We start from the raw sequence: 27,448 nt of genomic DNA on the forward strand, positions 1-27,448 counted from the left end.
TTACTAAATGCATGCAACTCAAGAAGAAAAAGACCAAAGTGTGGACACTTTGCCCCTTCTTAGAATTGGGAACAAAACACCCATGGAAGGAGTTACAAAGACAAAGTTTGGAGCTGTGATGAAAGGATGGACCATCTAGAGACTGCCTTATCTGGGGATCCATCTCATAATCAGCTTCCAAACGCTGACACCATTGCATACACTAGCAAGCTTTTGCTGAAAGGTCCCAGATAGAGCTGTCTTTTATGAGACTATGCCTAGCAAACACAGAAGTAGATGCTCATAGTCAGCTATTGGATGGATCACAGGGCCCCCAATGGAGGAGCTAGAGAAAGTACCCAAGGAGCTAAAGGGATCTGTAATCCAATAGGTTCAACAACAATATGAACTAACCAGTACCCCTGGAGCTCATGTCTCTAGCTGCATATGAATCAGAAGATGGCCTAGTCGTCCATCAGTGAAAAGAGAGGCCCATTGGTTGTGCAAACTTTATATGCCTCAGTACAGGGGAACGCCAGGGCCAAGAAGTGGGTGGGTGGGGGAGTAGGTGGGGGAGCGGTTGGGGGACTTTTGGGATAGCATTGGAAATGTTAATGAAATAAATACCCAATTTAAAAAAAAAGAAAGTTAAAAAAAAAAAAAGTTAATGCAGCTCAACTAACTAGTGTGACTTTTCCAAGGGAATGTTACAAGGGAGGAATAGGCCCAGAAGAACCAAGCATGTCTCTGTATAGAACTACTCAAACTCTCTATTATTCCAAAGGCCCTGGGTGTCCTTTGTTAGATCTCTTGATATCTTGAGAGTGGGAATTGGCACTGCCATAATACTGAACACAGAAACTCCTATGTGGTAGGCACTGATCTTCTAAACCAGTGGTTTCCAACCTTCCTAAAGCTGCAACCCTTTAATGCAGTTCCTCATGTTGTGCTAAACTCTAACCATAAAATTATTTTTCTCGATACTTCATAACTATAATTTTGCTCCTGTTTTACATCGTAATGTAAATATCTGCTATGCAGATGGTCTTAAGTGATCCCTGTGAAAGAGTTCATGACCTACAGGCTGGCAGCTGCTGTTCTAGTGAACCAAAGAAATAGGAGAAATCAAGGTTGCCCAAGGTCACTAAACAGGAATAGAAATCCCAAGTTGCTGCTTTCCACTATTCAGATTTTCAAATGTGAATTGTCTCTAAGCTAAACAACTCTACAGTCCTTTGTGTGTTCTGCACTACAGCTCAATTAATTAGCATAGATTATGGAATGATATAATTTCAATATCCATAAACAATGTCACTTTCCTTTTCAAGTATAAGAATATGAGCTATTGAAATGGTGAGTCCCAACCTCACTAAAGAATGTTAATGACCAATATATATCCAACCTGGAATATTCACTCTCTTCTACTGCAAAATCTTGGAAAGCAGGGACATATCAAGGGAATTATCTTTTTGTACTGCCTAGCATATTGTCACAAACAATTCGGTTTTCTAAAAATGATGATTTGTATTGTGTTACATATAAGCAAATGTTATAAATTTTATTATGGTAAAGATAATGCTTCAAGAAACTGTAGTCAGATACATAAGAAATAAAAAATTACTAGGGAAATGTTACAAATATCAGTATACTTTGTCCTGGAAATGCATCCTTCATGTTGTATAACACTTACCTGAATTCTTTCTTTTTTTTTACTTTGACATGTAAATTGAATTTATTTTTAATTAATACAGGAAATCAAAATAGTACATGACTATGGGGTTTTATGTGGTTATTGGATACAAATACATAATGCATTCAGTATATATTAAACATAGTTCTTCAAATGTCCATGTTTTTTCCAAAGGTATCCATCCTTTTTCCAAAGGTACTTATGGACTAAAAAAATTAATGACTTTCATGTGGAATTTATATATAAACAAATTTCATACTTTGGTGATGTCCACCCTGTTTTCTTCCAGGTGCCCCCTTCTCAATGACTAATAGTCACTCTTTTATTTCAGGCCACTTTTTAAATAGTTTCTGCATATGAGAGAGACCATGGGATGATCTCTTTTTGTATGTGTTAATTATTTGATTTATTTACATCCCAAATTCTGCCCTTCTTCCCCCCCCCCAACATATCTTTATTTGGAATCTATTCATTCAAATGGATATGCCTTAGTGAAAAGCTGTATAGCATTATTTACTCTTCCTTGTAAAATAAGATATATCTAATATTAGAGGAAACATTTCTTAAAAAGAATGACTAGCTCACCAGAAAAAAACAATCAATTTCTCATGGTTCAAATTTTCTTTTTTTAATTAATTATTTTATTTATTTATATCCCAAATGTTGTGCCATCCTGGTCCCCCCTCACAGAGTTCTTCCTGCCTCCCTCTCACCTTCATCTCTGAGAGGATGTCCACCCCCAAGAATCCCCCCTCCTTGGGGCTTTAAGTCTCTATAGGATTAGGCACAACCTCTCCCACTGAGGCCAGACAAGGATGTCCTCTGCTACATATGTGTCTGGGACCTCTGACCAGCCTATGTATGGTTTTTGGTTGGTGGCTCAGTCTCTAGGAGCTCCAAGGGGTCCAAGTTAGTTGACCCTCTTTGTCTTCCTATGGGGTTGCCATCCCTTCAGTTCCTTCAATTCTTCCCCTAATTCTTCCATATGGTCCCCTATGTCACTACAATGGTTGACTGTATGTATCTGCATCTGTCTGAGTCAGCTGCTGGTAGAGCCTCTCAGAGAACAGCCATGTTAGGCTTCTGTCTGCAAGCACAACATAACATCAGGAATAGGGTCAGGGATTGGTGCCTGTGCATGGGATGGATCCCAAGGTGGGGCTGGTTACTGGTCAGCCCATTCCTTCAGTTTCTACTCCATTTTTGTCCCTTCAATTCCTTTAGTCAAGAACAATTCTGGGTTGGTGTCCCCATCCCTCCACTGGGGGTCCTGTCTGACTACTGGAGGTGGTCCCTTCAGGTTCCATATCCCCACTGTTGGTCATTTCTGTTAAGGTCACCCACATTGACTCCTAGGAGTGTCCCCCATGCCAGGTCCCCTGGACTTCTTAGAGATTCCTTCCATACCCACACCCATCGCAGCTGCATATTTCCATTCATGTTCCTGCCCTCTGGGCCTCTCTCCTGTCCCCCCATACCTTATCCTGCCCCCCTTTTCCATTCCCCTGTCCTCTCCCACTCAGATCCCTCCCTCCCTCTGCCTCTATGATTAAAATGAACTGACCTGTAAGCATAGTTCATGTTCATATACTTTTCAAAATTATGACTGTATCTAATATTTTCCAGTTAGATGTTTCTGTGCTGATATCAATGCCATATGTGTGGTATATTTGTGCTTCAAGGTTCATGTCACAGATCTTGCTCATAGAAACAACTGACACTGTTCTAAGCTAAGCTTACTGTTTGATCTGGGTCAGTCTGACCCTAACAGTGTAGACATGGAGCTGGTACAAGAGTCTTTCTCAAATGTACATCTATGATCTTTGAAATATTTTTCTGTATACAGCATAAGAATTTATAGATATATATCATTTTGTACATTTGTATAAGACTAGGTAGTAAAAATTATCTGATATCTATGAAGGTCAAGGATCAAGTGGAAAAGACTGATTTTCATAGATTTAAGGAATACCATACTTAGCTTTTATCTTTAAAGTGAAATCTTTAGCTAAGGCAAGCATGCATTCCTGTGTATCTGGACACACTCAGCAAATTCTAAGAGTACTGATGAAAGGGGCAGAGTCATAAACCAGAAATAGCTTCTAATCTATGGTGGGCAATGAGACCTACTTGTGTTTAAAGGAGAACATGAAATGGCTGGAGATTGATATCTTACAAGGAAGAGAGACAGGCTCATAAATGGTACAAGAGACATGAAAGTTCATCTGGATACAGGCATGAGGCAGCTTGGCTAGTGGAAAAGGCATTTGTTCCAACTATGGCTGTTGCAATATCCCTAACCTGGAGACAACCACAGGAATTGGCAAACTCAACTGCAAGTTCCAATGTGGTGAGAGGAAATACCATTTTGTCATTAAATAAAAAGAATTGTTCTTCCTATTAATTGTCTAAGAGAAATTTGGGCCATTTTGGTATTCAGAAGTGGTCATTGCAGATTCAGACCTTCAAAGAGTAAGGTTGATATTTCCATTTTGGAATCATTGTTCATTGCTAAATCTCCATCAACATATGCAAGTTTGACAAATTGGATCAAGAAAGAAGTTAACTGAGGGACAAACCTTGAGGCACATCAATCTTAAGGAGACACTACCTAATAAAGGGTTTAATGAGAAAGTGACACTGTGGAAAATATTATCAGAGATATAAAAGTCAGGATTGACCACAGTTGCCAGATGGAGAAAAACAGTCTGTCACATGAACATGGTACTAGTCTTGTGACATTGTGTGAATATATAGTTACAATTCTTAACTCATACTTTTTTCTGAATTCCATCATTTTCTACAGCAATGCCAGTTCAAATCAAAACTCTCACAAGTCTCTTATTCACTTGGTATGTGACCTGGTGCAAATGAGGTTTTACTCTCCGAAAACTTCAAAATATCATTCCATTCACTTTGATAACAGTCAAGGACCTCATAAGGAAGAAAGCCTATGTCAGCCTCCTGTCAGTCAGGACACTGACTATTGAAGAACAGTGCCAGATCTTCTAATATTCCCCCTCCTCCATTCACTTCTCTTTCTTTCTCCATCTTCTTCTTTCTCTCTCTGTTTATCATTCCTTCTCCTCCCCTTTCATATTCTCTTCTATATTTAAACGCTTACCATGGCAGTCTATGATTATGGACTATATATAATCATAAAACCTGGCTACCTTACTGTTTAGTGTCATCAGAACCAGAACCCCGGAGCTCTTGTCTCTAGCTGCATATGTATCGAAAGATGGCCTAGTCGGCCATCAATGGAAAGAGAGGCCCATTGGACTTGCAAACTTTATATGCCCCAATATAGGGGAATGCCAGGGCCAAAAGAATGGGAATGGGTGGGTAGGGAAGTGGGGGGCGCTATGGGGGACTTTTGGGATAGCATTGGAAATGTAATTGAGGAAAATATGTAATAAAAATATTAAAAATCAAAAAAAAAAGAAAACAAAAGTTGATGATACACAAAATTTATGAAATATACTATCACCTTCATATACATCTCCAAGCTGTGTGTGTATGTGTTGTTTCTTTCTCTCTTTTTTTTTCATGCTGTGTTTCCTACTGTGCTTGACATTCAAAGAATTTGTGAAGAAATGGTTTTAAAAAGCCCGGCCTAATGGAAGCTATTTGTCTTCCTTTTTCTAGGAGGGAGATGCTCCAAAAAAGGCTGCCTCTGCCACCGTTACTGTCGCCAATATGGCTCTTGCCACTGCTACTGCCACGGCCACTGTTCCTGCCATTGTCACTGCCACTGTCACAGCTACTGCCACCACCACTGCTACAGCCACTACCACCACCACTACCACTACTATTTCTAGCATCACCCCTACAATCACTTCTGGGCTTATGGATAGCAGTCACCTGGAGATGACATCCTGGGCAGCCCTGCCCCTCCTGTCCAGCAGTAGCGCCAATGTCCGGAGACCCAAGCTCACATTTGATGATTCGTATGTTGTCCCCCCCAGATAATTGCAGACTCATTTTGGGAGTTGTGATTGGGGTGAGGGTAGGATGGATTTTCTAGAGTCGTGTATGTGTCACCCTATATAAGACATTCATATCATGCCCTATAATGTTAAAGGAAAACCCATTGGACACACATACCTCCATCAACAGTAATAAATGTCTTTAGCCTACTTTAACCCTGAGTCGTTTTCCTGTTTCCTAAGGCAGATTCTCTCCTCTGGTCTATTTTTATTCGTTCCTACTCATGACTTCAGTTAGATAGAGAGAGATAGAGATAGAGATAAAGATAGAGATAGAGAGATAGATTCTATATAATATGTTTGGGCAATATATAACAATATCAATCTGTATTTTTCAAGGCACCATGTGGAAATGAATAGTCAAAAATATTTGTACTGTTCAGTTTCTAAATTAAAAGATGAACTGCTGATTTGTAAAAGAGCTTATTTTGTTCTTTAGTGTTCACAATGCTGATTTTTACATGCAAGAGGCTAAGAAGCTGAAACACAAAGCTGATGCACTGGTAAGTCATTCTTCTCATTGTCTCGCTCTCTAAATATGATTTTTGAAACAAAGGCAAGGAATATATTTTACAAATAGGGCAAAATAAAAAACGTAGCACTACCCAGAGCTTTTTAAAGCATCGCTGCTCTTACATAGAGATATAAGAGCTTAGGAATTCTGTAGTATCATGACTTGATTCCTGTGTTATATCTTTGTCACCTTTTTCCTTCTAACCCAAGTTCAGACGCTTTCTTACATGTACCCTTGTCATAGTCTTTTATATAAGTTGAAATGACTTTTCAAAATGCTCTGGATATGATGGGAGTTTCTTTTGGGTCTTATAATGTAAGTCTGGAGTGTGAAGGTGGAAGGTGTTGAGTGACACTGAATGGGTCTCAAATTTTGATTTAAGAAAACCTGAGTCTCCCTAGAAATCTCAGATTCTTGTTGTATTTGGGCCAATGCTCCAAGAGCAGGGCCAATAACCAGGCTTTCCTATACTGATCATAGGAAGACAATGCTATCATTTTAATTTCTAATGAAATAATTCCCATCTATCTCTCAGGATTTTGGTTGAGGTAAACCAGTGATGAGCTGATTATGTTGAAAATTTTATCCTAATTGATCCTCCTAACCACATGTTCCTCAGGCTATATCCAAAACCAATGAAACAAGAATTTACAGGACTGAGACCCAGCCATAATAACTAAAGATCCCCGACTGACTTCAAAATGCAACCATTTGTGAGCTATGGTACTACAGACAGACTTAGAGATAGGCTTCTCATAACTTTCTATATCTCATAACTATTGGAAGAATCAGTTCAGTGTCATTACAGGGAGTAAAAATATCATCCTTAAGCTGTACATCATGTTCTTTCAGCCTTTAACTACATTTGGCACTTAAAAAGCAGTGATGGGGCATCCTATCAGGCTCTGCACTGTAGCTAGTGTATGGCCAGCATCAACTCCTTCTGCCCATTGCATCTGTATCGTTTTTTCTCTCTGCTGTTCAAGTTGTGTACCTATTTTCTGAAGGGAACCTTTATGTGCTATGAATTTTCCCCTGTAAATAATTTTCCCACACCACTGCAGACAAAATTAAGGTAAGCTAGAGGATGCCTCTGAAGGAATCCAGGTGGATTTTACCTATGATCACTGGATTATGGCCAGCAATTTAAAAGCTACTGGGTGACAGTGCTGCTGACTGGAAGGCCAAAGGTTTTCTCCAAATGTTGTCAACTCTGTGATATTTAAGAAGTGCTCTGGGGTGTTTCCTCTCTAAGATCAAAGTGAGGAAGTATATGAATGTCCCTTTCACAAGGTGGTGCATGGGATGATATAGAGACAAGGATGCACAAGTAAGACCATGAAGGTGAAAATTTGAAGAACTGGAAAAAAAAGTCAAATGTACAGAGATCCCCAAAATATGATTGATAAGTAACATCACTGGCAACTGCTTCCATGGGGGCAAAAATTGATTCTTAGGGTAAAGTAGAAAATTCCATCTATTGCATAGAGCTGTGGCCCTTCAAAGCAACCACATAATACTCAGTGTTTTGAGCTATTAAAATTTCACTGTTAGTATATAAAAATGGTTTTAGAAATATATTGGAGAATGTGATCATGGGGGGAAAGGTTGAGATATATTCAGAAGGATAATGCTTTCTTTGAGCTTTTATCTATCCTCCTGTTAGAAACAGGTTTCTAGTTTAAACCTCTCAGTTTGTGAATGGAAATTACTGACATCGTGGCTATGTAATTGTCTTTCTGGATTTCAGTATCTTTTCCTTTTGAAAAGAGATGGGTTACACCTTAATAATGTTTAATGATAACTCACCTTTAAAACCCAAGATGTATAAATTAATTCCTAAGAGGGAAAGCTACTTGAAGTCTGAAGACATAAGGAAATTATCTAATAATGCAAAATAGAAGGGAAGTAGTTTACATGCAAGCTTGAAGACACAAAGAAATCAGTAAGAACAAGAGAAAGAAACTAGCTTACATATATATATATATATATATATATATATATATATATATATATATATATTTCAGTTTCCAGAAGAGCAAGTTGAATAAATGGGAAATGGTAATTCTGTACAACGGCTTACAGAAATCACAGAATTTCGTCAGTACATAAAAGCTTAAGAACATTATTGTAAAGTCATTTACAATAAGAGATTCTTTAAGACCTGTAACTAATCATTGTGTAGTCATATTTATTTCTTTTCCAGAGATAGCTATTCTGCCATTTTGAAAATTGAATTCTTCACAATTGCATTCACAATATTTTGATAAAAGCTATACAAAATTGATATTATTAAATCTGCATTATAGTTGTTTTACATAAAGTTCTGTATTAGTGAATTTTTTTACATCCAACTGTCAAAAATTAAAAACATAAAATCCTGTAATAAAATCCTTGCTATGAAAGTGTCATATATAATATTCATTACACATGAAAAAGAAATCAGTATGGCTAAGCCAGTTTAATCATAATCATTATCAGGGCTAAAAACTTTTTCAGTAAAATATTACTAAAGTACAATATTTAACAGTGCTATATTTTTGACACCATCTGAACCCATCATTTCCAATGAAAATGATGTGGCTATTGTCAACTGTCATCCTAGAACTTCTCCCTTTTCGACCTGTTACTTTTTACCTTATAATGGGATTGATATTCTCATAACATTCTAAAGAAAGAAATGGACTATGAAGAAAACAAAAGCAGAGCTTAGTTGCAAGCTCTGATGAAATGACACTCCAATACCTGGCCAATTCTATATACTGATTAGAAACTAGTCAAGGCATTCATTTAGATTGTAGTTGGCCCAAAAGTAATGGGTACATCAACAATGGTGCCATAATCCATTTTGATGCGTTGGCTGCATTTCTCTTTTCTCAACCAGCCATAGTGTCAGGGCAATAGAATCTTCAATCAGCTCCTTTACCATTAAGACCAATTTGTGCACTGCCATCTCTCTGTATCAGTGTTGACATATCTCCATATCTCAGCTTGGACATCTGTAACATCTAGTTCTCCATTGCAGAGACTGTCTCTTGTATTTCATCGTGCTTAGCAGCACTCTAGTCTCTGTCTTCTAGGTACCCCCTGTCTCCCAGTGGTAACAACCCAAAGTGCCTCTACCAAATGATAAGTGTTCCCTGAAACATGGTGACAAAAATTATACACAGTTGTGAATTATTTGTTTATATGAAGGAGAAAAAAAGAGTATCATGTTGACAGTCATTTTCTTATTTCAGTTTGAGAAATTTGGCAAAGCTGTGAATTATGCAGATGCAGCCTTGTCCTTCACTGAATGTGGCAATGCCATGGAACGTGATCCTCTGGAAGCAAAGTCCCCATATACCATGTATTCTGAGACTGTGGAGCTCCTCAGGTAAATGGCTTTCCTAGAATCATTTTCCTAAATTAATCTTAAACAGAAGCTGTTAATACTTTTTGCTTAACTATCATTTCCACAATTAATGTGTCCAAAAGTCACTGAAATTAGTTCCTGCCATTTTATTAATGCCATAGAATATTTATAATTGATGGACACTGTTTTGTAAATTATCCCCTTCAGAGGTTATAATGTGAGTATCATAATTTATAGTATTCATAAAATTAAAATGAAGATGTCACAGGTGAAAGTAAAGTATAATCATTTTATCAATTTGCCATTGACTTTCCTATTCAAAACAAATTTGTGCTCTCCAGATTTCTATTAGGAACCATATTTTCTTTTATTTCTCTACTTTTATTTTTATTTACTTTACCTCCTGATCACAGTCCCCCTCCTGCCTCTCTTCCCAGTCCCACCCTTATAACATCCCCCCACCCTATTGCAGGAGAGAAGGGGAGAACCCTTGTATTCCACTCCACCCTGGCGTATCTAGTCCCAGCAGATCTAGGCATGTCCTCTCCCACAGAGGGCCTACCAGACAGTCCAAGTAGGGGAACAGGATCCACAGGCAGGCAACAGAGTCAGAGGCAGCCCCCAAGAGCTATGTTTTCTAACGCCTTCTCTTTAGATTATTATAAAAGGAAGGAGGCACTGGTAAGTTTGCTCTGTTGGGTAAAAGTGATGGATGCCAAGACAGACAACTTGAATTTGATCCTAAGGGCCCACATCCAGCAAGGAAAGAATTGACTTTTGTAAGTTGTCTTATAACCTACCAACATACTACACTAAATAAGTAAGTAAAGAAAGGATTTTTTTTTTAATTGGAAAGGGGCATTGTTCTAACCCAAAGTCAATATTTAAGATCACAGTTGTATAACAAATACTAAAAGAGTAATTTATTATATCATTGAACATTCAAAAATGCTTTGCAGTCATTGACACATAATAATAATGAAGCCTAAACAGTAACATGAAAATGTGGAATTGTATTAATGTAAAATCAAGGCCTGAGGCTCATTGTTGGATGTTTACCTGTCATGTGGGAGGCCCTGGTTTTGATCTCTAGTACTTCAAACAACTTAAATCATGCTGCAGAACTCTATATAAATTATAAAATGAAAAATGTGTGTATATCTAAATTAAAGCAGAAGGAACTAAAATTGAAGTTGTAATTGTGAGAAGTGTGACATTATGGATGTTTTCCTTCTCCACAAAGTTTGTCCACAAGAAGAGGCTATAGAGATGGTTTAAAAGTTAAGGGTGCTTGCTGCTTTTGCAAAGGCATGCGTGCATGCGCACGCACGCACGCGCGCGCGCGCGTGCACACACACACACACACACACATGGAGGCTCACAGTTGCCTACAGCTCCAGTTTTAGGGGTCTTAACACCCTCTACTGGCCTCTGTGGACTTCATGAATGAAGCACATGGTGTACATAAAGTTGTACAGACATGCTCACATTTAAGAATAACACTTCTTAAAATTAACAAGGTAAACACTAAATGTTACTCCGTTGTAAAAGCATGAAGTAAATCATTAAACAGTATTTATTTCTTCCTTAATTATTCATAAAATAATTTTATAGTTTTCATTACATGAGACACTAGTGCTCAAAGAAATGTGTTTTAATGGAACCTTGGTAAAAGGCAATGGAGAAGTTTTGAAAAGTCTCTCCAATGTCAATATTCTAAGGTTCATTTTGAGTCAATTATAATTTCAGGTACAGTAGTAGGAAATAATACAAAGGATTCCTGTGTACTCGTCACCAAATCTTCTGCAATGGTAATATCCTCTGTAGCTGAAGTTAAGTATCATAACCAGGCCACTGGCATTGGCATATTCAAGAATGTTCTTCTTTTTTTTTAATTTCAAATTTTCCCCAACTTTGCAAGAACTCATTTCTGTTTTCTTTATATTTTTTAACGAGAGGAATTTCTTTGGGGAATAAAATGAGTTGAAAGAAACTAGGTCTTCAGGCCCATTTCAGCAATTGAAATTCCACTTTCTAGTAACTTTCCAATGTGGTTGCAATTATGGAATGACTGCAATATGAACACAGTTTTTAGTAGTACATATTATGTAGAAGAGATTTTTATTGCTCTCTTCCCAATGATGTTCTAGCTACAGAGAAAGAGTCCTATTTTTTCCCTTCAAATAATTATAGTTGCTCTGAGCCCTGGGAATCAGCAATAGAAATGTATTTGTGAAAACAAGAATGTACCACAATGACTTGACACTTTAGTAATCCAGCTGTTAAAGAAAGTCAGATATATTACAGTATAAAAGCCCTAGTTCTCACCATTGTAACAACAGAAAGTACCTGCATCAAGTATGTAAGTCCCATTCAACAGATTCTGAGAAGTTGCCATAAAAGCAGGGCAGATGACATGCTGAGGAGTATGAACTCTTGAGTGGGATGAGCCAGGCTCTGGTGCTTTGGAGAGGCTGCTATAAGTAGCAAGTAAGAGGACACTACAGGTTCTGAGTCGCCTTCCATAAATGAGGGATAACCCAGGCAGCCTGCACATGCTCTTCACATTTTTTCTGACACAGTGAACTCAATTACTTATTCTCCTATAAGTACCTGTGAAATTGCATTAAATCTCAGACAATGATTTTATGCAATGAATTGATTCTCAAGACTCTGAATGCTCAGAATGAGATGTGCTCAACTAGAAGGAACAAAGAAAAAACAAGAGAGAGAGGAAAAAAAGGAACACTTGATCTTTTATCACTGCAGCATGGAACAGTAACAATTAAAGAGAATAGAAAGGCAAAATATAGAAGTCCCATAAAGTAAAGTTGCTTAGACCTTAAAATGCTGTGCAGTCAGCCCTCCTTTAACACACAAATGTGCACACCCACACACCCATATGAAGCATGCACACATGCATGAATGCATGAATGCACACTTTTTATAAGAACACATTGAAAATTTGAGCCATTATAAAAGAGTTTATACCTGACTGAGGTTTCCCTAGCCAACGTCAGACATAGCTCTTTATTATTTATTGCTTCATCTGTCATAAAGTGATGTGAAACTGACATATTTGCCCACCTTGCATATACAACCAATAATATTGTTTACCTAGCAAGCTCATAGAAACGATATTTTCCCAGCCAGTATTTATACATAGCCAGAAACTCGTGCAAATTTTACAACATCATTCTAAAACATGAGTCCACAATTAAACTGGCTTTTGTAGAGTTCAGTTCTTGATGTCACATCAGGTTCTATAATACTGTGTGGGTAATCCTTTTGTATATGATTTGAGGAAAGGACCATTATGGCCTCCACCTTTAATGGAAGGAAGAGGAGCCTAACTCATTTTTGGCAATCAGAATTTTGAAAGGTAATCCAGATTCCACTAAAGTATTTCTTTATGTTATTTCAAAGGTATGCAATGAGACTGAAGAACTTTGCAAGCCCCTTGGCTTCTGATGGGGATAAAAAGCTAGCCGTATTATGGTGAGTTGCACAGAGGGTACAAGAAAACTGCTGAAATGTTGCAGAGGGATGTGAACACTCCACATCAACTTAAGCAGCTTACCTCAGCTCATTATTTTGGCTTTCTGGTGAACTGTTAACGGGTAACTAATGGATTTCTTCAGTTGCTGACTAAACATCTACTCAACCCCACTGCAATTTATACCCTTATCAAAATGGGATATTAATAATTCCACCTTTATTTTATAAGTGTTTTTATTTACACATGTTCCTCAGTCTAATCTCACTCAGAGATTAGACGAGTGACTGCAAAATATGACTTTTTGTATTTAACAGTATATGGTCTTCAAGAGGCACTGTCATTAATTTAATCCTTTTATCCTCACCCAGCTACCGATGCTTGTCACTTCTCTATTTGAGGATGTTTAAACTGAAGAAGGACCATGCTATGAAGTACTCCAGATCACTGATGGAATATTTTAAGGTAAGCCTTCTTTTGTATGATTCATAGGTAGACGGTGACCAAAGGCCAAATGAAACACGCTGGGCATGTTAACCAGATGTCAGACAACTAAAAGATGATAGATACTGCCATTGACCTAATCTCTTTCCCTTTAGCTGGCCACACAACATTCTGACTCCTAAGGGAGAAGGTACACAGTAGTACAAATGGCCTATGGAAGCCTCTTGATTACAATTAGGGGAAATTGATCATAACTTGTGTCCACAGTCTCATTTAAATCTAGCCAAGAAATCCTTTAGCTGTGATAGAAGTCACCATGGCCATATTGGACATCTGTTTATGTCCCTTCTTGGTGTGCAATCATTTCAGTTTAAGGAATTTAATTGCATTGATTACCAAAGAAAATAAATAGATGAAGTCATCCTCTAGAGAGCTGAGGTTGTTGGTTTTTATTTGTTTGGTTGGTTTGGTTTGCTTTTAGTTTACAAATAAACAAGAAAAAGGTAACCACAAAACACAATATCATTATTTGAAAATGAATAAACCTAAAATCCAAGAAGTGGTCTGGTACTAGGATTAGCTGTAATATAGCTTCACACTGGCTAGAGATTAGAATCGAGGTAGTTCACTGCTCCTTTCCTTAGGCCACATTGCACCTAGCAGTTGTCTGAAGTGAACTGGATCATGACCTTGTAGCAAGTAGCCCATGAGTACCCGTGTATGTCTGCATGCCAACACTGTGATTCATCTGGGATTATGAACAAAATTCCCAGTTACTATGTGATGTGGATGTTATACCATAAAGCTCGTGCTCATGTGGGTGAAGGGGGATCATATCCAAGAGTTCCTCAGTTCCATGTTACAGTATACTGTAGAAAGGTAGATTTTGAATTTCACTCAACTTCTAAAATCCCTAGAGGGCCCAGAAATAAACAAACAAACAGTAAAAACCAGACTGTCAAGTCCTGTTCCCCAAACAAGTGTCCTTGGCTGAGGTCTAAGAATGTGCATTTCTAACAGCTTTCCAAGTAATTCTCATGCTGCTGGCCTTGTCATCTCCCTGATAGCCAAGGTTCTAATAGCTGTCCTCTGTGCCTTGTGACAGAATTGGAAAACACCAAACAGATGCTAGGTAGCCTGTGAATATTTTGCACTCATTTAGGTTTAAAACTGAATCAAGTCTTCTAAATACACTCTATGTCTGTGACACCAGGGCAGCATTGAATTCTACTAACTCTAGCAAAGGTTGACTCTACTTTCAAATTCTTTTTTGCAAGGAGGGCTAGACTGGAGACCAGAGAGTAGTAGAAAACCACCAGCCTGGCAACAATTGCCATGAGAAGACATGACTCAGACTGGGGTCACAATCAGCTGGATCCCTGTTCTGTCATGGTATATGCCAAATATCAGGTTTTTCATTCATCCAAAAGGGTGTGGCCAGAAAACAAAACACACAAAAAAATCAAAACCTAACCAAAACAGAAACAAAACCAACCAAGCAAACAAACCAAAACTAAAACCAAAACCAACCAACAAACCAAACAAACAAAAACAAGAAGCCAAAGCCGGTGCTATAAATCAGACATATTCTGACAGAGAAACAAGAGAAGGTTTTGAATTCCAACTTCTTTTGCAATGCAGCCCTGGACTAGTTGCATTGCTAAACAGAGAAGACAGCCAGCCATAAAAATTTGCATGTAATTACCACAAATCACAATGAGTCCTGAAAACAAACAAGTGAGCAAAATGTATTGCTTGATTCTGACATCTTCCTTAGATATCAGACATTACAGCCAAACCTGTATCCCATGGAAAAAGTTTGCAACTAATGCTAAAGGTGAAAGAAAAACTTACTTGTTCTCTGAAGGGCTTGTTTTGCAGAATAAATTTCAGATGAGGATAATTAAACCACTTCTTGGAGAACTGAGTCTGATTTCACTGGGCCTTTTAGTATATAAGATCTTTCATCAAGTGACTTTCATGGTCCTGATTGGAGCCCACTAATTATCCTAACCAGCTATTTTCATCGAGTGTGCGTCGTGGTGTGCTGATGTGCACATACATTCTAGCTCTGCATCCCGAAATGCTGCAATCAATATTAATGTACTCTAAATCACACTTACATCTGTTTCTGAATTAATAAACACAAAATAGATGTCCTTATTTCCCTCTCTCTCTCTTTCAGCAAAATGCTTCAAAAGTTACTCAGATACCATCTCCTTGGGTAGGCAATGGAAAGTAAGTATGCTACGAAAAATTGCCTTTTCATGAAAATGAATGAGTGGATAGACCCTACATATTTTGCATTGATTGCTCAAGAGTGAAGGACAATTTCAAGACTCCAGTCAGTTTTCTGCACACAGAATTCTAGCCAGGTTTCAGCTGTTGGAAAGACAGAAAAGTTTTAAATGATGTGGTTCCTTAAAGATCTATAAGCTAAATTATGGCCATAAAATATCTGCTAATGAGATGGCAAGCAACATACCATTTCTGGAAGGCGGGATAAAGTTAAATCCACTGCAATGATTTGTCAGTGATTCACTTGGTAATGAAAAGTCAATGAAATATTCATTGATATATGGTAAGTGATGTTTAATAAAAACCAAAGGCATAATAGAGCTAAAAATGTGAAGGTACTTAGTCAGCCAATTATCTGGGCATTCATGGAGATTTTTATATCAGTACTAAAACACCTTGACCTAAATAGAAAAGAATGTACTCTGATGCTGACGTAAGACCTCATGGATAGACCCAGACTTACAGCCTTATTTAGAGTCCTATCGGCTAACATCCCCCCTAGACTTCAGAAAACTACAGAGAGAGTCTGCAGGAGACTCTTGGTATAGAACTGAGGCCACTCTCCTTCTAGATTTGCCCTTTTCCCTTTGAAATGAAAGGGGCCAGTTTTATGCTAACTTGGAACCATAGAGGAGATGATCCTTACAGAGAGCAATTATGAATGAACCCCACTCTGTCTCCATAATGTGCCTTTGCCAACTTTCCTGACTAGCCATGGCAGCTCTAGTTTCAAAAGTAACCCATCACTTCCAAGCTCATTCCTGTCTGTATAGGAAGAAAAAATAGATGTCAGTGGACACATACCTGTTTTTTCCAATTTTTATCATCTCAAAAATCTTGCATCTCTGATCAAAATACCTTTCTCATTAGTAGAATAGCCTCAACTGTCACTCTATAAATATCTACAAAATGTACTCCAAAAGTGTGGGCCAGTGAACTCTACCCTGAGATCATAAACCCATTCAGAGCAAGGGAACAAATCCATTAAGAACTACACATTAGCTCAATTACTGTGCTGAAAGAAAGCACCACTTCAATGGTTGAATTAGGTCTTACTATTACACTGATGAGCAAAAGGAAAGATGGTTTCTCTCTCTGGAAGTTTAGAAAATAAAAATAACCACTGAAAGGCCTAGAGAAAGCTATTTTCTCTGAGCACGGAACAAAGAAAGGGCAAGGTCAGGTAAGCAGCTTGTAAAAAAAATCATTGGGAATAGTGTATGTGTGTGTGTGTGTGTGTGTGTGTGTGTGTGTGTGTGTGTGTGTGTTAAATTCAGAAATGGAAGAGCTCAAACACATTCTAAGCTTGTGAGGTCACATTAAAAGACTCATGTAATGCTTCTTCAGTCTAACAAAAGTGCACTCCCTTAGGTTGACAGTCATGCTGTGCTATGCTGTGGTATGAGGTGGGATGGGGTGGGCAGTGTGTGTGTGTGCGTGCGTGTGTGTGTGTGTGTGTGTGTGTGTGTGTGTGTGTGTGTGTATGTATACTTCTAAATGAAATTTCCAATTATTTTTCAATTTCTATGAAGAATTGAGTTGGAATTTCAGTGCAGATTACATTGTTCTCTAAATTACTTCTGGGAGGATGGCCATTTTCACAATATTAATTCCACCAATCCATAAACATAGGCAGTCATTCTGTCTTTTGGTTTCTTCTTCAATTTCCTTGTTCAATCTCTTAATATTTATATTATATTATATTATATTATATTATATTATATTATATTATATTATGGTTAATCTCATGGAAGAAGCTAAAAAGAGAAAAACGTCAAAAATTGACTGGGACAAGACAGGAAGCAGTGGTACAATTGTGAATAAGCCATGGAATATCTGAAATGAAATTTCTGAGAAAAGAGAAATGGGAGGAAGTGTATTCCCCATGAGGTCAAGGGAGCAATGTGATGAACTGATACATATATAAAATATATATAATGATCAAATCTGGATAATCAGAATGCCATGTTCCTAAATATATACTTCCTATGTTTGCTGGTAATCTTACAATTCCCTTCTTATAAAACATACAGTAAGTTCATATAAAATTGTACTTGTTCCACTGTGTGTAGAACATCACAACTTATTCTGCCTGTGTAAATAACTGGATTTTGGACCAGTTTTCAAATTATGTCATCTTCTTCTTCTTAGCCTGCATTAACTGTGATTCTCCTCACTAAGTCTATAAACTTACTCTTTTTAAGCTTCTATGTGTGATAAAAAACAAACAAACAAACAAACAGACTTTCAAGAACTATTAAGCAAAACTATGACCATGTGTTCTTTTTTTCCTTGTGACTTACAGACATGATAGAAAACATTGTAGAAAATTAAGTTCTGTCAACTAGAAGGGCCATGTTTGGTGGTACATGGCAATTTTGTGCTAAGATGGGTTTAGAATTATGACATCTTAGTATTCTAGCACCTAGAGTTACTTTTTTAATATGTATCTCCTGGCAGTTTGTAATCTCCAGGGATTACAAATGAGAATGTATGAATTTCTAGTGATAAGCTAGCATTTAGGAATTAATTATAATTACCAAAGAGAAAAATTATAAAATAGCACATGTGACCAATGAAGACAGAAAAAAAATGTATCACTAACTAGCCCTGTTTGCTACTTATTCCTTGGCTTGGAAATCCCCATATCCCATCCCTGCCTTAGGAATAATATCTCAGAAATCATAAACATAGTTGGGAAACCTTCACATGTTCTTATACCACACAAATACTTAGCAGATTTGAAGATCTACCTTTCTACCAAGACCAGAACACTCTATAAAATAGACTCCATTGACAGAAATACCTGAACTTTCTCTCGTGATCATAGGCACAATTTACATGTGTCTGAAAAAGAGGATTTCAGCTTCAATTATTCACAGAGCTTATCAATAGCACTTCAGCATCTTGGTATATGTGACCTGTTTCCCAAATCAAATGTACGTGTCTCTCTGCTTTAAGCAGGTATAGACTGAGAAACACAGCCACCTTGGAGATACCAAGTTGCCAATAATAAAAGTTGGTAAAGGACTAGAGCCATGGAGCATGATATAGGGCCCCTTGATGTTGCTCTGGGGTGGACAAGAGGTTCCTTTAAAAAGCAGACTCTTAAACATAGTTCTGACTCATTTCTACTGTTTTTGTGTTTATTTTGTTGCTTAGGCTAATCTCAACTCTCTATTCTCAACAACCTTCACTTCTTTTTTTATTTTATTTTTTATTACATATTTTCATTATATACATTTCAAATGCTATCCCGAAAGTTCCCTATACCCTCCCCTCTCAAGTATTTGAAACTACAGGAATGTATTGCTACATAGGGATGCCTATTTGTTTTACTCCCTCAAAATGACCCCAGTGAATACATTTGTGACTGCTCATGCATTCAGTCCTGTCTCTAGGCAAGTCTGTATCAGGCTATCCTAAGCTCAGGTCCTGAAAAACATTACCTCCCTGCTATGTGTACCCAACAAGTAACTCATTGTTACTTATATTAAAGAACTCAATGAAAATGTGACCACACACTGGAACTGTCAAAATTAAGAACTTTGAAGCCTCCTTATAAAATACCATGATGATAAAGTCATCAATTACTAGTCCATCTATGTTATATATCCTAAAAATTCCTGAAGTCTTACTTTTCTTTCTAGCTTCTCCAATGCTGTACCTCAAAGGGCTTTGACAAACTGCACTTGGTTTATTGTGGCAACTGTATTTGTAATGACCTGTCACTGTGGTTTCCACAAAACACTTTGAAGATAGACCAATATTGTACATCATGTCTTCTGTCAGTTACCATTCTAAAGCAGGTAGAGAAAGCATCAAAGCTTCGAGTGGTTTCTTTTTCTTAAACATTGTTTTATATATATATATATATATATATATATATATATAAGAGTCGCATTTGTAAGTAGTATTAATGTCAAAGAAATATTTACCCAATTGTCTCTCCCTCCCTCTCTCCCTCCCACCACCCCAGCCTCCCTCTCTCTACCATTTCCCCTCCCACTCCTTCTCTCCATTTCTCTTCTCTATTTAAAAAAAAAAAAACAGCATTGTACACAAGAGCTCTCCAAATTTAGAGGCAGTAAGGACCTCAGTGCTTTTAAGTTAGAAAAATGAATAAAGATACGTTTTTCTAGAGCCAGCACTATATATAGACTTGGGTAGGTTAGTCAGATGATAGAGACCTGCAATGCCAATATGTTTCTCCTACACTAGATCCTCTGAATAAATATTTGATATTGACTGAAACTGTAGGATCTTGTCTGAAAAGAACCAAAGAGATGTGGGCATTCATATGAAGTTTCACACATCGTTATCACACTAAACTTTTCTCTGGCTAGTGGTATTCTAAAGAGAACCCAGTGTGACAAGGGATCCTCCATGCTGTATGTATCCAAAACCCTGCTGTCACTCTTTCCTACCAACTTAACCTGACCTTTTTCTCTCCATTCTCCAGGAATACTCCATCCCCAGTGTCTCTCAACAACGTCTCTCCCATCAACTCAATGGGGAATTGTAACAATGGCCCTGTCACAATTCCCCAGCGCATCCACCATATGGCTGCTAGCCATGTGAATATTACCAGTAATGTGCTTCGGGGCTATGAACACTGGGATATGGCTGACAAACTGACAAGAGACAATAAAGGTATGATGATCTTATCTATTCTTTGCCTAAGGATGAGGATGCAGTTGGTCACTTTTGCTTTGAAGGACTAGGTCCCTTGTGCCTATTGGCCTTATATTATTCAGTTCTGATTTCTATGTCTGAGGTGAGAGGAAGTTAGTTTAGGGCTGACACTGTAACTTATTTTTACACTTGGGTTGATTCAAGTCCTAAATATTTATTCTCCTTTAAAGCTTAAACTAATCTAATCTGTAATGTATTTGCAAATGACAGTTTCAGAATTTCACTCAGAGACAAGGATCATAGAGAAATAATTGCTAAGTCAAAAGTAGTGAGTGATTCAAAACTTAATTAAGGTCCCCTTGGCTACTGTTTGTTTTTTGAAAGGTGAGGTGGAACTAAGGTCAGGTACCCTCATTATACTCATCAGCTACAGATGAATACATGACAACACAGTTTGCATTTGTAAGTAAGAACTAAAGTTCATCTGGAATTTCTTCACACCCTGACAGGAAGACCAAGGTTCTATTTATGGGAAGGCATGAGATGTGCTACATAACAAATGGAAAGAAGACCCTGCTTTACTAGGGTCAATAATCATTGATGACTTGTGCCGCTATCTATGACCTCAGCCATCATTTAGACTCAAACATAAAGCCTCACCAACCTAATGTCATTGGGAAGTAAAACCAATACCACACTTTTACTCTGTCCATTCACTTGCCCTTTCAGCCCACTAACTACAGAATTGCCAGTTGCAAACAAGGTGGAGACTTCTGGGGATCTATTAGAATCAAACCTGAAAGAGGTTACAAGCAGGCTAGAGTAATAGAAATATTTCCAGCAATAGTAAACAATTAGCCTCCTCCAGAATCTAAGTTCCTTGGGGTGGACATGGGTTTTGCTAGATCCAGAGCAGTATGAGTTTCAAGGATGCAGGACATATACACACACACAGAGACAGGCAGAATAAAAACATATTAAATTTAGGTGGAAAGTGATTTATAGCAGAAGACAATTCACACATCAAACTCTTCTACATACACATAAACACATGTGTACTCCCTAACAAACATGCAAGCATAGGAATACATGCATATATATATAACACATAGACAAAATTCCATGGTTATCAAAGCTCATTTCATTACTTGATACATAGACTTAACTCTAAACCCAGCTCTCAACTTCTACTGCCTCCTGAGAATATATACACATCCTTACAACTGTGTATATACTAACTCCTATGTCCCATGAACTATGCTATGTGTTGTTTGTTGTTCCATTTGTCCTGGTTTTATAGATGAAGACACTGAGTATATTTGAGCCTAAACATTTCCCTATTACATCAAAACTCTTAAAGTTTGCCAGAAGCAGGAGGAAAATGTCAAAGTATCTGATTTCAGAATCTGAGTTGAAACCAATAGGCTACTCTTCCTATCTATAAAACATTTTTTAAAAGTATTATTTTAAAAAAATATTTATTTATTTCATTTATATGAGTACACTGTTGCTCTCTTCAGACACACCAGAAGAAGGCATTGGGTCCCATTACAGATGGTTGTGAGCCACCATGTGGTTGCTGGGAATTGAACTCAGGACCTCTGGAAAAGCATTTAGTGCTCTTAACTGCTGAGCCATCTCTCCAGCCCCTATAAAACATATTTTAAGACAGGTGTTTAGAGACCTTTGGCAAAAGGCTTGAACTCAGTTATCTGAACAAAGGAATTTCTTATGCAGTCTGCTTTCCTAGACTTCTAGAAACCCAGATACAAGTTGCCTAGACAACTATGCCCCCACAAAGGCTTTAGACCTGCGAACAAAGACCTAGGCATATGAGATATGTCTGGTTTATCTGGTTCTATTAAGTCTTGTTGTGTATCAGTAATTGAGGGAAATTTAATATTTATGGATTTCCTTTATAATTGCATTCACGTTCAAAATCTGTTCAAGAAGTTTCTTCTAAGTTAATGGCAGAATTTTCCAGGAGCAGCATGATGACAATGCTGAATCTAGGGTGAAATAGTGCTAATCTCATCATTAGCATAGCCTGCCAAGGAGTTGCTAAATTCTTTGCCTAATATTGAATCCAAACAACACTGTCACTGTAGCAACAGAGAGAATACATGGTGATGATAGTGCCATTGGGCTCTGCAGTGGCCTAGGAAGATACTCTAATGTGGAATGTTGTGCTTACCACCTTTAGCTCTGCAGATGTGTCATTTATGACTTGCTCGGATGTGAGGAGTGTTCTAACATCTACCGTGTATAGATAGAAGTGACATAACTCAGAAGCTTCTTTTTGGATAAACACTTCACATCCCACTCATGAAAAGCTGTGACACGGAGATTAACAGTGTTGGCTCTTTTGGTAGAAAGCCTTCATCCTTGCCATTCTTGCATGCCCACTCTTGCAGAAAAAGATAGTTTGTTATAGAATGTTCTGGTCCTGAAACAGGCCAATGGGTTAATCTACCTTCTGCCCTTTAATCAGAAAGTCCTATTCCCTAGATACCCCAGCTACATATATTACCCTATTGAAGTAGTTGTTAAAATAGTGACTTGGCAGTCTGATTTAAAGTGCCAAAGACAGCTTTGTACAGAATCTTCTGCGATGTCTTAGCTCATATAAGGCTCACATTCATTCAACAAAGACTAGTTGTTTAACATTTTTTTTTAGTATTATGTTACCAAAAAAAAAAAAAAAAAGTTTTGATGCCAGAAGTAATTTACTCCATTGTCAGCAGAAATTCCTTTTACTGAATGGCTCAGGTTAACAAGTATCACATAATCAAATGAAGTTGATACCTGGAGAAGAAGCCCATATGTTCTATAAAACATAAAGAATAAATGCACTGTTCAGTGAAATCCCATCTGCTGAGCAATCAAGTACATGTAATCTATGCATAGAAATTGCTTTCTAAGAAGGCAGAGGGTGTCTCAGCCACTTGAAAACAGCTTCCAGTTCCACCCCTGCTCTGTATGTATTTGGCTTTCTCGTCTTCATCTAGCACAGGCATGGTTTCTTAGAGAAGGCTGAGGACGCCTTTCCTGGGGGGGGGGGGCTAACAAGAAAAAAAAATGTCAGTAAGACTTCTTGAGACAAAGTGTCAGACAAGTCAAGTGGGAAAAGGGGTGCCTAGGGAGTTTTTCAGACACCATATACTCTTCCCCACATACACTTCCCCAAAGCAGGCCTTTTAATACTCAAGTCACATAGGCGAGTAGTTAGTAATGTAGCCCCAGGACTATCCCATTTCTCAGGTCAGCCAGAAGTAATCATGTCATGTGGTGGATACTTGCTGATCATTTTCTACCCCTACAAAATCAGTTCCAAGACTTCCTACCTCAGACTCTACCATGACACTTATTTAATGTTGGATGACAATGGTTGTATTTTCTGCTCAGCTTATTGGAGTTTCCTATACTCTTTCTAATTAGTTAGGTTCCCTAATAAGTCCTTTAAAGTTTTCTTGAATGAAGGAGTAGATGAGCAGATGGATGAACAAATGAGTACGTCTTTTAATGTCCACATGATTGTAGTATTGAGTAATACAACAATCTGGTACTTTAATCTGGTGTGTAGTTTTATGATGTTAATAAAGGCTTGACCTAGTTTTACTCTGATTTTCAGAATTCTTTGGTGATCTGGATACACTGATGGGGCCTCTGACCCAGCACAGCAGCATGACCAATCTTGTCCGCTATGTTCGCCAGGGACTGTGTTGGCTACGCATCGATGCTCATTTGTTGTAGTGGGCACTCTGCCATCTCTCGAATCAGCACTCATCCTTTACCAGTGCCTTAATGGTCACTGGTGGAACTACACTCATTTGGGAAAGTTCTCTTTCATTATGTTTGTTTTTATGCATTTTTGATATCTGTGAAAAACTGAAGTCATTGTAAGTGGACACTACAACTTGAGAGAAGTGTATGTTTTATTTTTTAATATTTGATATGCATTTCTCATATCTCCTTATTTTTGTGCTGTATGGAATGAAAATCCCTACAATATTGAGTTAAGTCCACACAATTCAAAACAAAGAATGACAAGCACATGTGATGATGACAGGTCCCCGAGAATTCAAAGAATCATCTAACATGCATCTGAACAAGGGACCTGCAGAGACCTCCGCAGTAGCCATTCCCCAAACTAGACTCTTGGGTCCAGAAAAGAATGTATCTCAGAATCCATGATTAAACAATTTTTGGGTTTCCACAGACTAAATCTTGAGGTGAGAACCTCCATTGTCAAACCCACAGATTTGATGTTCTAACCACAGGATAAACTCAAGGGTAGCAAGCAAAACACAAGCTTAAGTATTCTACTCTTGAGATGACACACCACAAGACTCTTTTGTTAACATTCTGTCCCTGTTACCTATACTTTTCTAATATTTTAATGGTGAGGAAAAGGAGAAATGATAACTTTATGACATCATCTTGTATAAACAGTTTAAAACTTAATTCCTCACCTGAGATTGTCTTTGCACAAAAGTCTCCTTTGCAAGATGCACAACTTCATCATCAAAATTTCACACTTATCTTAGACTTGAGAAATCAGACCTGACTGAAAGCTGTCCTCCCAGAAATCCATGCCTTGGCAAATCTACAACTTCCTATATTTTGATAGATATGCATATAAAATCCGTGGAATCAAAAGTCAAGTTATTACTTCTTAAAATTAACAATGCACAATTTATTTCCTAGTGCCCTTGCTGTCTGGACTTTCCAAATATTATCCACATTTTCTTCTATTTTTTAGATATTTTTCTTTCAACTTTCCTTTATTATCTCATTCAAAAGATCTTGGCTAAAATACAGTCATTTTTTTGTTAAAGTTTATATTAGTATAAGTCATTTACATGAAAATTCCAAAGAAAACACTAAACTCTGTAAGTAATACCTTAATTTTCTTTTTATAAAGTGAAAATCTTAGGTAGTGCTTCACCTTAGGATCCTTGGAAAGATTCTTGACTTTTGGGAACAGTTCACCTAATTTGCAGCATTTCCTTATGAGTTATGACTATCTCTCCTTATGATCCTCTACATTCATCTTATGTCCCTAAAATTCACCCTGTAAATATCATCTTCAGTGTTCCAGCTCACCAGAAAAAAAAAAATCTCCAGCTATAGTAAACACTATACATTCATTAGTTACTTGTAATTGCCTGCTGGCATATAATTCTGTATAACCTTTAATCTGCTGAATCATTGAATTCTATTCACTGAGTTATGACCAGATAAATAATAGATATGTACATGAAAATTGCAAACTTGTATGATTTCTAAAGCAAGTCATGCAGGTCTATGATAAGAACTTCAGGCAATCACTCTGTATTCTCATTGTAAAAGTTAGGTACTTCCCTAGTTGCAAAAGAGCCAGATTTGAGTTCTGCTCTTATCATATTTGAGTTTAAGGCCCTTCATGGTATAATAAAGTTATGAAAGTTGCATTCCAATGGCTAAAGCCATGCTGTTTCTACGGCTGATGAGTGTACTGCAGCAGCTGAAGCCTACACTTTTTATGCTCCCAATATGGTTGAGCTTTAAGCCTACAGTTTCAGCAACAACACTTACATATGCACACACACACACACACACACACACACACACACATGAAATCTAAATCTTTTCTATGCCTCTTAAATGAGGAAAATGAAAATATGAAAGAGAGAACACCCTAAACGGGTGTTACATGAAAATAAAATGAGCTGATGACTTTGCAGTAACTCAAGTTCTGTTTTCCATGGCGTATCAGGAAGCTTTCCTGGCTTAATAATAATGATTCCTACCAGTTTGACGTGTAAGTTAAACTTACTCCACAATCCTAAGGCTTCATGGATTTACACACGGATTCTTTTGAGGTTAAGTCTCCAGGAAATAGAAATTAGAGTGGTAGGATCAGTTGTCCATAGAAACAAGCATATTGTCACATAGATGAAAGACTTGTTACTCTAGTTTCAGCAACTCATCTTTTCTTCGTGTACATTACAAGGAGTCAAGAGAATGCTCTATCATCTGTGGTGGCTGAGTCTCAAGTGCCATGTCAGCAGTATGATAATCAAATGCGATAATAGAATTCTGGATTATCACCTGATTATTTAATAGACCTGCTTACAACATAGCTTAGAAAGAAGTTAAACATGGAGGATGAATTACCTTCACATCCCTGGAGATGAGGTGTCTTTGGTCTCCTCATTAAGATTTGGTACTGTTTTCTAAGCACTCTAGTCATCATGCTACAGATGGTGATGTGCATTATAGGTGTTCAGCTATCTGCAGGATTGAAAGATTGAAGATGTTGTCAAGGGAATCTTTTCAGAGTACAAGTTAAGTGGGAGGGATATGAGACATATGGATGGCAGCAACAGATTGTGCCTCTGGATGTTGGAGGAGGCTTGGTGAGCCACATCCTAACAACCCTACGGAGGTGTGGTGATGGGCAGAGTAATAGGCAGTCTTACCCCCAACCCCCAAACAAATACAAGAAACAATCACAGCCCTACAACATGACCCAGGTAGGGCCAGCACTATGCCTTCATTTATCACACAAGCTCCAACCACAGAGAGTCTGACAAGTTTGTGTTATGATGTTGGCTTGGCTTAGTATCTTTAATTAGCTTTGGATTTTTTAGTGGTTTTGTCATATTACTGTCTGAGTTTGTAGGTAGGATTAATTTGAAAAGAGTTTGATAGTGTGGTCCTTGGGGTAGATTTTACCTGTAAGCATGCTGTTAGCCAGCCTATAGATTGTTAATTACTTAATAATCTCATTGAGAAAAACTAGTAGTTTTATATTCAGGTGACATAATTGGCGAAAGCAGACTAGCTTCTGTGACTTTTTGAAGACAAGATTGAGATGTCTTTCGTTCTTTTTTTTTTTTCTTTCATGTAGTGAAATGAAAAGATCCAAATCTTTAGTCAAAGGTAGCAAAATTAGATGCCATTGCCTAAAATGTGTTTTGCTGAGTTTCCAAATGGATGGATGGTTAAAGGCATTGGAATTTGTCTGCATTGGAAAGATGATAGTTTAGTTCTACTGTACCTG

The 27,448-nt window shown here is 37.7% G+C and overlaps 1 protein-coding gene across 3 annotated transcripts in view; it reads left to right on the plus strand.

The window, feature by feature from the left end:
• The window catches only part of Aff2 (AF4/FMR2 family member 2), a 479,843-nt gene extending 454,611 nt beyond the window's left edge, over positions 1-25,232 (plus strand). For all 3 annotated transcript variants that reach the window (XM_021152988.2, XM_029473591.1, XM_021152989.2), the window contains exons 13-20: positions 5,318-5,619; positions 6,098-6,161; positions 9,412-9,548; positions 12,954-13,025; positions 13,395-13,488; positions 15,653-15,705; positions 20,228-20,418; positions 24,032-25,232. In XM_021152988.2, coding sequence (XP_021008647.1) covers positions 5,318-5,619; positions 6,098-6,161; positions 9,412-9,548; positions 12,954-13,025; positions 13,395-13,488; positions 15,653-15,705; positions 20,228-20,418; positions 24,032-24,153 — 1,035 coding nt within the window. In that variant the 3' untranslated portion in view covers positions 24,154-25,232. The remainder of the gene's footprint in view (positions 1-5,317; positions 5,620-6,097; positions 6,162-9,411; positions 9,549-12,953; positions 13,026-13,394; positions 13,489-15,652; positions 15,706-20,227; positions 20,419-24,031) is intronic.
• Positions 25,233-27,448: the final 2,216 nt, after the last annotated feature.

This window comes from Mus caroli, chromosome X (assembly GCF_900094665.2).
Source record: "Mus caroli chromosome X, CAROLI_EIJ_v1.1, whole genome shotgun sequence".
NCBI lineage: Eukaryota > Metazoa > Chordata > Mammalia > Rodentia > Muridae > Mus > Mus caroli.